We start from the raw sequence: 12,612 nt of genomic DNA, 5'->3' as shown, positions 1-12,612 counted from the left end.
CCATCCTCTGTCTGCTTTGACTAGAGGAGCTAGTAAAGAGCTGGCTTCTCCTTCTTCCAAGGAGACATGACTAAGATTAATGCCCAAAATCTTTCCACATAGATCTTGAAAGGAGGCAGCCCCGACCCCTAACCTTGCCCATTCAGAATATCCTGTCACTCTAGAAGCAGCACAAAGGTCTTTTTAAGACTAAGTGCAATTTCTTAGCTTCTTTTCTAAGAGAACAAAAAGAAGAAAGAAAACAACTGAAAGCTTTAAGATTATATTAGTGATAATGACACTGATCAATAATAGTGATCAATTATCAAGGTACAAAGCCATTGAGACTACTTCTATCTCAAAAGTACACGTTTTATAGCCCAATAACATAATGCAAAATTACTTGGCACAATATTGGGGTTTGTGATTGTTAGTAAGTTTGAGGAATTACTTCTAGGCTATTTAGGATAGCCACAACTAAATAGAATCACAAAATTAGAGGTACAAAATATGAATCTATAGGTACACAAAAAGTACTGTAGTATTTGTAGGAGATATATGTGTGAAAATACTAACTTGACATATCACATTAAACACCTCTTTTCACGTAATGGTGACAATGATTATGGCTATTTCTTTACCCATATGAAAAATATTTACTGTATATTATGTGTCAGAATTGTAATATTACATAATGTGTTGTAATTCTAAACCTGTTCACTCTATTACTGAAAACATATTTTTAAAATAAATTTTTCTGAGATACTCACCTGTAGTGAAGGGAAGACAGCATTGTGGGCCAGTATCGGAGCTTGCAGGTGGGTGAGAGTGTTTGTAACAAACCGGAGTACATACTGACGCATACCAGGAGGGTCGTCACTCACAGCCAGTGTCGCCAACAAATCTAGCAGATTGTGTTTCAACAGGTACTCCAGGCAGGGACCAGTGCTGCCATCTGCTATAGGACTAGTGTCCTCCTTCAGTAGGATCTAAATAAAGCATATGGTATTTGCAATAAATGGTATTTCCTTAGGGTTTTCCAAACAGCTATGAAATGTTTGATCGTCAAATAATTGTATCTTAAAATATCAATTTCCTAGCCAGACAAGTGTCAAATTCAATTGCATTTCAATAAATAACCAAATATTTCTATTTATTATTTCTTTATTTCATATTTTATACACTCTATGCACCTGAAAACAAAAATTATTGTACCAATGTTAAAAATAAATTAACAGCTATTTATTAAATATCATATATTTATTATTTCTTTAATAATTCTAATTTCAATACATAATTTCATAGACAACCAATTCACTCGTTCCTTTTCTCATCTGTAATTGACTCTTTTTCACAAAGTAAAAATAAAACCACCTGTTTTCTTTTTGTTTGTTTCTATGAGATAAAAGACTTAAGAACTTAGTCAAGACATGGAAAAAAATGAGAGGTCTTGTTATTTATTTCAATTTGTATAAAAGAGAAAAAGAATATTTTAAAATTTAGGTAGAATTTAACGTTATTTAAAAAAAGAAGTATGTCTTAATGTTTTTCCTATTGAATTTGCTCAGAAAATCATTATTTTTCCAAATATTTTACAACAATTTGAAAAATTCAATTTATTTATTTACCTGACAAGTTGAAGTAGTGTAGTCATTGAAGCGAAAAAAAACGGTCTTACCTCCGAATTTTTTTACTGTGAACCGATTTGCATGAAATTTTGGAATTAGGCTCATCTTACCCTTAACTTCAAAAGTGAAAATGATCTGAACTCCGCCTATTATTTTTAAAGGGGTGTAAACAACCCCTTAATGGAAAAATTGACATTGAGCCATTTTATCGCTAGAAAACATGTCTAATAGTAAGTGGTGAAATTGTAAACTGTTTTCTAACACAATTACCTCATATTTAAATCATTTTCGACCCCTTGAAAATCTTACAACCCTTGCAAACAACCCCTAAATTGAAAAAATCACAAAAACATACTTTGGTATGACACAAAAAATGTAAGTATAGAGTAAATAATAGTTTATATTCTCTAAAATAATTATCAAATTTTTAGCCCCCTTTCAACCCTTGAAAACTACCCCTTGATACAAAATTGTTAAAAACGATTTAAATATTATCCCACAATCTCGAAAATGATTATCATATTTTAAAGTTTTTCTACCCTTAAAACTACCCCTAAATTAAAACAGTGAATATATGATTATATATTAAAAAAAATTAATTTAGAGTAAAAAATTGCCATTTGTTGAATAAAATATTTACAAATTATATAAAATTCACTCAAATGTGTTATATATAGCCTGCATATAACGTTGGTATGTATTCATGCCTACGTTTCCAAAATATATGAGCCATATTATGTATATAGATACACATTACAATAGATACACATTGCTCCAAATATTCACACTCCAAAATGTTCAGTTACTAGGTAGAAAAAAATATGGATAAAAGTTTTTGGACCATAACTCCTTCAATTTTCATGCTATCACAATCTATAAAAAAACCACTGTAAAGGTAATTAAGAGAGCTACAACATCCTTTATTGCAATATATAGTAAAAAACCTTTTTCTAAAACGGTGAAGGGTTAAAAGGCTTAAGAGAGGCTGTGATTGCGCTGCCACACGCTCTTTAAACAATCATATCTCCGTCAATTTTTGTTTGACATAAAAAACAAAGAGACCAAATTGTTTGTCAGAAAAATACATAAATTTGTCATCCCTATACTTTTATACGTATCTGTCGTCATTTTTTAGATATAATGAAAAAAGGTTTTTTTTTTAATTTGAATTTTTTTTTAATCGTGACTTTTTTGAAAAATATGTGTCCTGAAACAGCCAAACTGATAAAATCTATCAAAATCTTCATAATAAAGTTGATTCTAGGCGGAATACGATTACTTTTAATTTTGGTGGAAATGGCACTTATGAAACCCATTGATTTAAAAGAAAAAAACATTAGATGCTCCTCTTATTTGCAATACAGCTCACTTATTTTACGTGCAAAAGACTTTTAATAGTGCTCATTTTAAAGCTTATTTCAAGCACTACAAAACCCTTTTTTATTAGAACGCCTAAAATGCATCTGCTTGCCGCTAGATGGCATTGACCACATCGATTAAATTTCAGACAAAATAAAAATCGGCTTTGATCTTTAATATCTGGCTTAATATTGCACTTACAATACTTTATAAAAAACCAAATTGTTCATTTTTTAACCTGGTAAAGTTTTGTTCTTTATACAATTTTCGATAAAACGTTTATTTTTGGAGATATTTGCAAAAGACCGATGAAAAACGTGAAAAAATTGTGAATTTTAAATTGCCAATAACTTAAAAAGTATTGGATTTTTCGAAAAACTTTATAGAAGATTTTATGCTTAAAATTAGACCTTCTATCGATATCCGAGGTTATTTTTAAAAAGAAAAAATGCACCCCTGAGAAGGGGTGGCAACCACCCCCAGAGTGGTTGCGGAGTTTAAATCATTTTCACTTTTGAAGTTAAGGGTAAGATGTACCTAATTCCAAAATTGTATGCAATTCAGTTCACAGTAAAAAAATTCGGAGCAATAATGCTTCAATGACTGCACTAAAAGAGCTGTTGAGCAATGTGTTAGCCGTGATGAATGAAAAAGAAACAGTAAGTTATGATTTAAACTATCATGGAAAACTTCTTGTGAATATTTTAATTTTCAAGAAATTAATTCTTAGAAAGGATGGATCTAAAGATTTACTATGCCTAGGAGTACGACAGGGCCAACTAAGCTAGGATAGCTGCTTCCACACTGTCACAATAAAAACATTCTTCACTGCCACATAAGAATATAAAAGTTTATTTATAAAATAAGTAGAAATACAAGAAATGTATGCCTAATTGCACATTATCTATATTCCTTTTTAATTATTAATATGTATAACATGGAAACAATTTCATAATTTCTTTGCACATGCACTTATTTTAAATCAAATTTTGAGGAAATATCAGTATAATATGTACCAAATATAAACTGTCTTAGTTCAGAAAATGACAAACTTTTTATCTTTATAGGTATGTCTGAATCACAGTGGATCACTTATATTGCTATCCTTAACACATTATGTATATTTCCTTATCAGCTTGCATTGGCGTAAATACCAATGACGGGCACTGCCCATCATGCTAAATTCATTATGTTGTAGTTGAAAAATATTCTTGACATTGATTATTTTGGCATTTGTCTATACTATTATATTAATTGTCAGTCTATTAAAACATAACAAGTTCAATTTTGAAGCTGGCTAACTCTCTTGAAATCGATCGTTGTATACTGTTTCATCTGTTGATTGTTTGTTTTGATTTTTACTGTCTAAAACAGCGAAATAGCGAGGCAAGATCGAATTCTACTTTCTGAGTTTTAGTAATTTTGTAGAGAACATACTAAATGAAAGTGAAAATGAAGTAAGTGATCATCATCATCAAAAACTAAATACTGAATCTACAGAATTTTTTGTTGTGTGCAAATTTCTCAAAAATACTTTTTTGACACATGTTACCAATAAAACCAATGAATATGCTAATAAGAGTTTGGGCATATACCTAGCTGCTGGAGATATCCATGATGTCCCTGTCTCTGTGGATGAAATGAAATCATTTTTTGCTATTATAATATTGATGGCACAAAACCAAAAATATATTATTGGTCTACAAGATGTATTGTTCACTCCTCAATATATGGGGAAACTATGGTTCACAACAGGTTTTCTACTATTAATAAAAACCTACACTTTTCTTCGTAATAATCCAAATGCTAAAGGTTAGGCCTACAATAGATTTGTTTTTGGAATAATGTACATAAATATTTAAACTAGGGCAGTCCATATGCATTGATGAAAGCTTTCAGAGGTAGGCTAGCCTATATCTAATTCAACCATTTCAAGAGACCCTGGTTCAGAGTCAAGATTTATGTGATTCAGTAACTGGGTGTTGTCACACATTCAAGATTTATACTGACAAGAGACAATGAATACAGATATGTTTTAAGTAAGTAAACAGGCAGTACTAAATTTGTGTAAAAGTTTACTTGATGAGGATAGAATTTGATCATTGATAACAGGAATAGCTCTCCCAAACTTTTTCATGAGTTTACACATAAAACAACTCATACCATTGTTACACTAAGAGCCATTAGGAAAAATTTCCCTAATGAATTAAAACCTTCTAAGCTAAAAAAAAGTTATTCCACATTTTTGTCTAGTAATAAAATTCTTTGCTTGAAATGGAAAGATAGAAAAGATGTGTCAATGCTCTCAACCTATCACAAAAGCCCAGATTTTGAAGAAGTGATTTCACAAAAATCACTTCTTCAAATCAAGCAAATCAGAAGCAGGAAAGACCCAAAGAATATATTGAAACGCAATGTTGTTGTACAGTACAATAACTCAATGAGTGGTATAGACAAACAGGGTCAAAAACTGTAATCCTTTCCTATAATGCGGTTTAGTGTAAAGGGGTATTAAAATGTTGTTTTATCTCTATGATGTTGTTTTATTCAATGCTAGTGTAGTTCAAAAACTAGTCACAATAAAAAAAGAAACACCTATCAGATTTCAAGTTAAATTTTGCAGAGCAAATTTTGACAACTGTTTTGTTTCCAGTAAAAGCAAGTAGAGGTTGACCATCAGCCAGTGGTGATACTCCTGTGATACCATAGAGTAGAAACTGGGGCCATTTTATTAGCAAAATACCTCTTTCAATTAAAGATAGACCTTCCAAACTCAGTAAAATATGCAATGCTCATGGGAAAATATCAGAAATGGTTTTTGAGTGCAAAAAATTTAAATTGTCTTTCCATATGGAACAATGTTTTGAATCTTTCCACACAAAACCTAACTACTAACTGACATTTATATTCATATTGTATATTCACACATTCATATATGTAGAAAATACACATGTTTTTGCAAATATATCTAAACAAGAAAGTAAACTTAAATATAAGAATAAAGTAGAATTTTAACATGTTGTATGGTAGTTTTATATTTATAAATTACTCTAAGCACTCTCTCATGTGCCACTGAAAAATGAATTCGGTACTGAGTGAAAAGATTTTAATTTTAATAGGTGGTCAATGAATTAATAAATGAGTTAAATGAGTATTTTAACACTAAAAGATATATTTTTTATCACAGAACACTGTTTTTGCAAAGAAACTAACATGAAGGGGAGAAAGGTGACTCATACATTAATGAGTTAGAATGTCAGTTCATGAGTGGGCTTATAGAAAATGTCAGAACCATGTAATGATCAAATGGTGCTAATAAAGTTAGTAACAGGTATCTTGGATAGAAGTTTATCTAAAAATCTTCAACTTTAGGAAGATTTAAAATTGAACAAGGCAGTTCAGATGGAGTGTCAGACAAAGGCACTTTAAAATCAAATCCAATTTGGAAGGTGATAGCAATGATAGTGGCATGGAGCTGATGGAGAAAAAAATGAGAATCTTATGGGAAGAGGAGAGTAACTCTACAACATAGTATGACCTCTCATACTTCTTCTACTGGGTTTTATACCAGTTGTGGTTATCATAGAACATATACACACACAAAAATGCCTGGTTAAAATAAATAGCTAATAATATATGCTATAACTGTGGTTTAAAAAATTGTAATAAAGTCTGTACAAACCGATGAAGAGTCAGCAATCACAACAAGAGGGGGAAATTATGTACTTAGTTATGTTTCAATGGCTAAAAATATTAACTCTATGTAGAATTAAAAACCGTTCTTTGTACAACTTAAAGTTAATAACGATTACTTTTAAAATGAGCACAAAGCACAAGGTTCATAGAAGTGAGGACTCAGGATAAAAAGGACCTCTGTTGATAAAAAGGAACATGAAATACGTGGCTGAATGTTTTTAGAAAATTCAATTTTTAGGAATTAATGCATTTTAATTGATTACATCTATTAACTCTTTCCACCTGTGTCGAGTGAGATCCAACATTGCCAAATTGTTGTTCTGATCAGGTGTCGAGCTTAATCTAAGACATACGTACTGTATCTGTCTGGTTTCTAATGTAGTTTGTTATTTTACCGTTAGAGTGTATGCATAACTTCTTTTATTTACAACCGTTCAAAAAACAGAAACCCTCACTGTAAGATGGGCCTATGAGAAATGTCCTACTTTTATTCTAGGTAAGAAAATCATGTTGTGACAACTGTAAACCTTTTTTACTGGTTTGGAACAGATCTATTTTCAAACCACCACCAATAATAACCTTTTTTCATTTAAATTTTTTTAATAAATTGTGAATTTTTAAATGACCACATCTCCATGCAGAATTTTGTCATTTTACTCCAATTTTAATTATTTTTCCATTATCTAAAAGTTGTATTCATAAGCAATCCAAATATACAGATTATATACATACGGATAATTCATTGCTTGTTTCAACATGTGTAGCACTCCTGCATTAGTTTTTAATTAACTTTAAAAGTTGCTGTGCCATACATTTTCACCTCCTATCTACAAAAACTATTTAGTAATAAATTTTAATGATGAATTTACATTGTGTTTAATTTTTGCTTAAAGTTTTATTATTGATAACAGATGATTTGAAAGGAAAATAGTATTTCAGGCATTCGTCAATATTATATTTTAAAACAACATATAAAATGGCAAATGTCTAAAATCCTGCTACCCAAGTTTAAATTTTTATTCTCAAATCCATGTTTGTTTACTAAAAAGAAATATAATTTGTCTAATTTAAAAATCATTTTATTAGGGGATTTTATTTAGTCCTCTGACATTTAAGTGGGTAACATTGCATTTAGACTTGTTAATAAAAGAACATATAGATCTATTTGTTCTTTTATTAGTTACAGGCTTATTTCTTTAGTGCTGTTTTTCTCTACTTTTCACTAGGCATGATTCAACTTTGTACTTATCCCTGTTTTTCCATTTATACCTATAAGCATTTCGGTTATACTATTTTATCTATACAGGAGAACGCAATATATGAAATTTATTAATAAACTGAATAGGATATCTTTGCCTCTCCAGTTCATGTGAAGACCATGTCTGGTAAAGGAAGACTTGTCCATTACAGAACTCTTGTCTTAACAAGTTACCAACTTGCCTCCCACACCCAAAAACATAACCCTTCATTGGTTCAAGACAGACAACAAATATCATACTTATCAATGCATAGATAATAAACTAAGAACACTTAATTGACAATTACAATACGTAAGTACAAGGGCTATCCAGAAAGTAGATTACGTTTTGATATAAACAAAAACAAAGAACAAGAAAGAAATTGTATTATATACATATGAAAGAGACATTAAAATACTATTTTTCAAAAGTCACCATAAAAATTTAGGCACTTATCATAGTGGTAAACTAGTTTTTAAATTCCATCATTATAAAATTCTGCCACCAGGTTCAACTATGCAAGTCAGGTCTTCATTGCTGGAAACAGGTGATAGTCGCTGGATGCAAGGTCCGAAGTGTAAGGCGGATGTGAAAAGGTATTCAGGACTTCTCGAGTCCGATTTGCTGTGTGTGGTCAGTACCCATCTTGCACAAAATTTATGGTAACTTAACTTCAAATTAGCAATTTCGTGTAACAAACGCCTTGAAATTTGAGGTAACTAAGTGAGAGTTCTGTTATTGTGATCTGGCAGTCTTCTTTAATGCTCTCAATGAGTTTGGAGACAATTTCATCAATTACAATGTTTTGCCGGCCATTTTATTCGTTATCATGCACATTAGTTCAGCCATTTTAAAACCTAATGCACCACTGATGCACTCCACCTTCAGTAATCATATTGTTCTCATAAACTTCACAGAGTTGGCGATAAATCTCAATTAGTTTATTGGCTTAACCAACAAAACCCGTATTAACGACTTCACAACTCCTGGGATTTCAAATTGTGTGCCATACATGTTAAACTGCGATTTTAAAAGTACAAGGAGCGACAGTAACCTCTCATTAGCATGGCTGGATGTCCACTGAACAGAAAAATGCCCTGACATCAAAATGGTCTTGATAGTCCCGTCCTTAGCGGCTAAAGAGCGAAAAGTAATCTACTTTGTGGACAGCCCTCGTATAATTTAATTGTGGACAAGCAGATTTAAAGTATATGTATACTGAACCTTCTCTAGCTGATCTAGATGGGCAGGAATGTTTGTCATTTCAATAGCCACCTTACTTGTAGTAGCAACATCCAGATAGTGCTTCATCAAACGTTTCCAATGGTACACAAAATCTTCATGAAGAGGAGCTGGTGGCGCTAACTACAAATAAAATAAATAAAATTTGAGAAAGAGTTCCAGAATAAAAAATAAACAATTGAAGATCCTAAGGAAAAACAAGATACAAGGTCTGTTCAATAAGTATCTGGAACTAGTTCCAAAAAATAAAATAACTTAATTCCAGGTATCATTACTTTAACTTAAAAATCTTCAAAATAATTTAGTTTGGCGCATTTGCCACACGTCAAAAGCCCATTAGAAGTCGGTTTCCGGAATACTGTTGAGAACCTTTGTTTTCGCCTCTTGAACCGCCTCAATAGAGTAGAACCGAAGTCCTTTGAAATTCTTTATCATTCGCGGAAACAAGAAAAATGAATTGAGTTGATGAATTGTTGTCTGGGAGACCAACAATTCATCACCGCATCAGTTTTTCTTTCTTGCTAAAGATTTTCAGTGCCAGTTTCGCACAAGCTTTTCTTACAGCGATTCTCTGTTACAATGGTGTGGAAGGTTACGACTGAAAGGCCGGTCTCCTAACTAATACAGGAGATGGTTAAACGCCTGTCAGGGTCCTAAACTGTTATCACTTTAGCCACCTGAACATCAGTTCGAGCGGTTATCGGGCGTCCGATACAGTGGCCACCTTTGACAGGCTCCCGGCTTTCCTCATTTTATGTCACTCAAAAACTTTTGAGCAGCTTATGGCATCATCCTCATAAGTATGTTTAATGAGTTCTAAAGCCTCGGACGTGGATTTCAAAACTTGACAGCGTAGCGTTGCTTGACGGTCTGCTCCATGCTGGCGCGATGACACCATAAAAATTACACATTACAAAAATCCACCACCTGTCTCAACGCATGCCCTCGACTGAATTAAAGTGCACCTGAGTAGTGGTAGACCCCTCTACCGAGGCCAAATGTTCGGTCACCCCTCCATGATGGTACAGCGAACCAGTCCTGATACTAATTGAACAGACCCTGTAAGTTCAAGAAATTACATTTATACATTATGATGTATACTATCTCTGATAATGCATATTAAATTACATTAAAGTAATGTAAGGAGTCACTGAGATACAGCCGTTTTTGAAAGGTTGGATTTAGTTTGATCCAGTAATGTTTTTTCTACAGCCTTGAATGTTAAAGTTTATTTTTTATAAGAAACCATAAGAATATATTTCATCACCTAAAGAATTTACTGATTGTGAATTATTCCTTTCTAATTAGCATCTTTAATTGGTTTTTTATCTTTGTTTATTTTTGAGCTAAACATAACATGTTGTATTATTACATTACTAATGTAATTATAATACAATACAAATACAGAAATTGTATTATTGTCTTCTTGCACATGTAATTTCAAATAAAACTGTGCAAGTTACATTTGAAAATAACATTTTGTTACTGATTTATGATTTTTATGATTATTGTGGGTTTTCAGAACTTGTATACTATAGTAAAAAATAAAACAGACCATAGAAATTTGTTATATTCATAACAGCACAATTCATCCCGAATACAATGTCATGAGGTTCATCGAAATTTAATAGAAAATAGCTTTGTAATAGTCACAAGCCTATATAGGCTCTTGGTGTTCAACGCTTGTGTGGAGCTTGGCTTTACATAGGGCCTTGGTGTTTTAGGAACACACCGCTAATTTTTTTTGCATTTTTTCCAGAGCCTATATATAGGCCTAGGCTTCTGGCAGTGAAAGGGTTAAAGTGTGTTGCACAATAACACCCAGAAACCAATTTTTAACTAAGTGTAAAACCATGAATAAAGTATATTCAATATTTGGTTAGAAAAACCCTCTTGATTAGTTAGGTTAAATATTCACTAGGAAATTATTATTAAAAACAAACTCTGCCTAAGTGTTTTAACAGACTTAGGCTTAGGTTAAACTACATAAAATATTCAGTCTATCCATCATAATATTACCTATTAGCTATTTTGTGATTTGTAATGTATACGTATTGCAAACTAACCTTATCAGTAAAAACATTATTGAAAATGTACGGAAACTAACACATTAGAAATTATCGCAAATTAAAACTATAGCAATAGGTAAAGTTTTGCTACTAGGCCTATTATAAGTATTTGATAATAAGTCAAAAATACTAACTAAATGTTTAAAATCGTAATCTAATTATTTTGACTTGGAATACTCACAGCATCAAACGCGTTTTGCAAAACAACTGAGAATCGGTTCATTTTTATTTTGTTTGTATTCGAGTTTAAAAGTGTATAAACGTCAAACTGATCATTACATCAAGTTATATAAAGAATTGATAAAATAAAAATGTATTATTATTGTTATTATAAATTTTGTCAGTAGTTTAATAAACTAACAGACGACGAGCTTTATCACAAAAGTCATATACAAACATCAAGGCCTTCTAAGTGAGCTACGTGTTCATTCTCCGTAAAAGAACTTTATTTACAAAACTACTATATTAGATACCGCAATTTATTAACTGTACAGAATGTCCGAAAAAGAATGCCGGGATTTTGAACGGCTGTTACTTAAAAAATAATTAATACAAGTAAATCGTTTAAACTTCAAATTGGATTTTAAATCAATAACGTTTGTTTTCCGTGTGGCATGAGAGGAAATGTTGACCATTGCATTCGCAGAACAGCAACAGGTGCGCGGTGGCATCCCGATATTGTGATTGACATTCTCAGAGCCAGTCCCGAGTTCGATATTTACGGCGCAACAGAAGACACACCAGTGTGTTCTGTGGTATATAACGCGCCTGAAAGCGGATAATTGAATTTTGTTGCTACCGCTTTCACCATCCCATAATCCGGAAAAATAAATGAATTTTTTTACCAAATTTTAAACTTCAAAAATCACTGTTTATTCCATGGGTTGATTTAAAAACTGTTACGATTCTAAATAATTTAAATAGAAGAACACTTCTGATTTAAAAGATGATGTTAAACTACATAGCTTAAGGAATTTAAAAAGTATTATAATGAAACAACAGAGAATCAGATGTTACCGAGTCAGAGGCCTGATCTAGACTGCCTTCCATCACACGCAAGTGCTGAATCTGCATTGTCAGCAGTCTTGCTGCTGCCTTACAACAGCTGTCAACGCTGCTTCTCGTTTAATAATTATTATGTCTTTAGTTAAATATGAAGACATTTACATGAATGATGAAAATATAAAGCATAATTTTTGTATAACCTATTATATATAAGTTTAATTTAATGAGCAATATTATTTGAACTATAATTCATATTGGGTACAGGACGTTACAGTACGCAGAATTAAAATCGATTGTTAGTATGTAGCGTCAGTTTTAAATTACGTATCGAGGTAAAAATTCGCTGGGTGATAAAGCAATTCATTGCTGGTTTAACCAGTCTCGTGACACGGGATG

The 12,612-nt window shown here is 31.9% G+C and overlaps 1 protein-coding gene across 1 annotated transcript in view; it reads right to left on the bottom strand.

The window, feature by feature from the left end:
* LOC124352677 (FHF complex subunit HOOK interacting protein 2A-like) overlaps nucleotides 1-11,601 on the bottom strand; it is a 36,535-nt gene extending 24,934 nt beyond the window's left edge. Inside the window, exons 1-3 of the mRNA XM_046802256.1 lie at nucleotides 11,393-11,601; nucleotides 9,125-9,265; nucleotides 750-968 (exon numbers count right to left, since the gene is read on the bottom strand). Of these exons, the coding sequence (XP_046658212.1) occupies nucleotides 750-968; nucleotides 9,125-9,265; nucleotides 11,393-11,434 (402 nt within the window). The 5' untranslated portion in view covers nucleotides 11,435-11,601. The remainder of the gene's footprint in view (nucleotides 1-749; nucleotides 969-9,124; nucleotides 9,266-11,392) is intronic.
* Between the last annotated feature and the right edge of the window lie 1,011 nt (nucleotides 11,602-12,612).

The sequence above is a fragment of the Homalodisca vitripennis genome, chromosome 1, assembly GCF_021130785.1.
Source record: "Homalodisca vitripennis isolate AUS2020 chromosome 1, UT_GWSS_2.1, whole genome shotgun sequence".
Lineage (NCBI taxonomy): Eukaryota > Metazoa > Arthropoda > Insecta > Hemiptera > Cicadellidae > Homalodisca > Homalodisca vitripennis.
The sequence above is the reverse complement of the archived record's forward strand: the minus strand, read 5'-3'. Positions and strand labels throughout refer to the sequence as shown.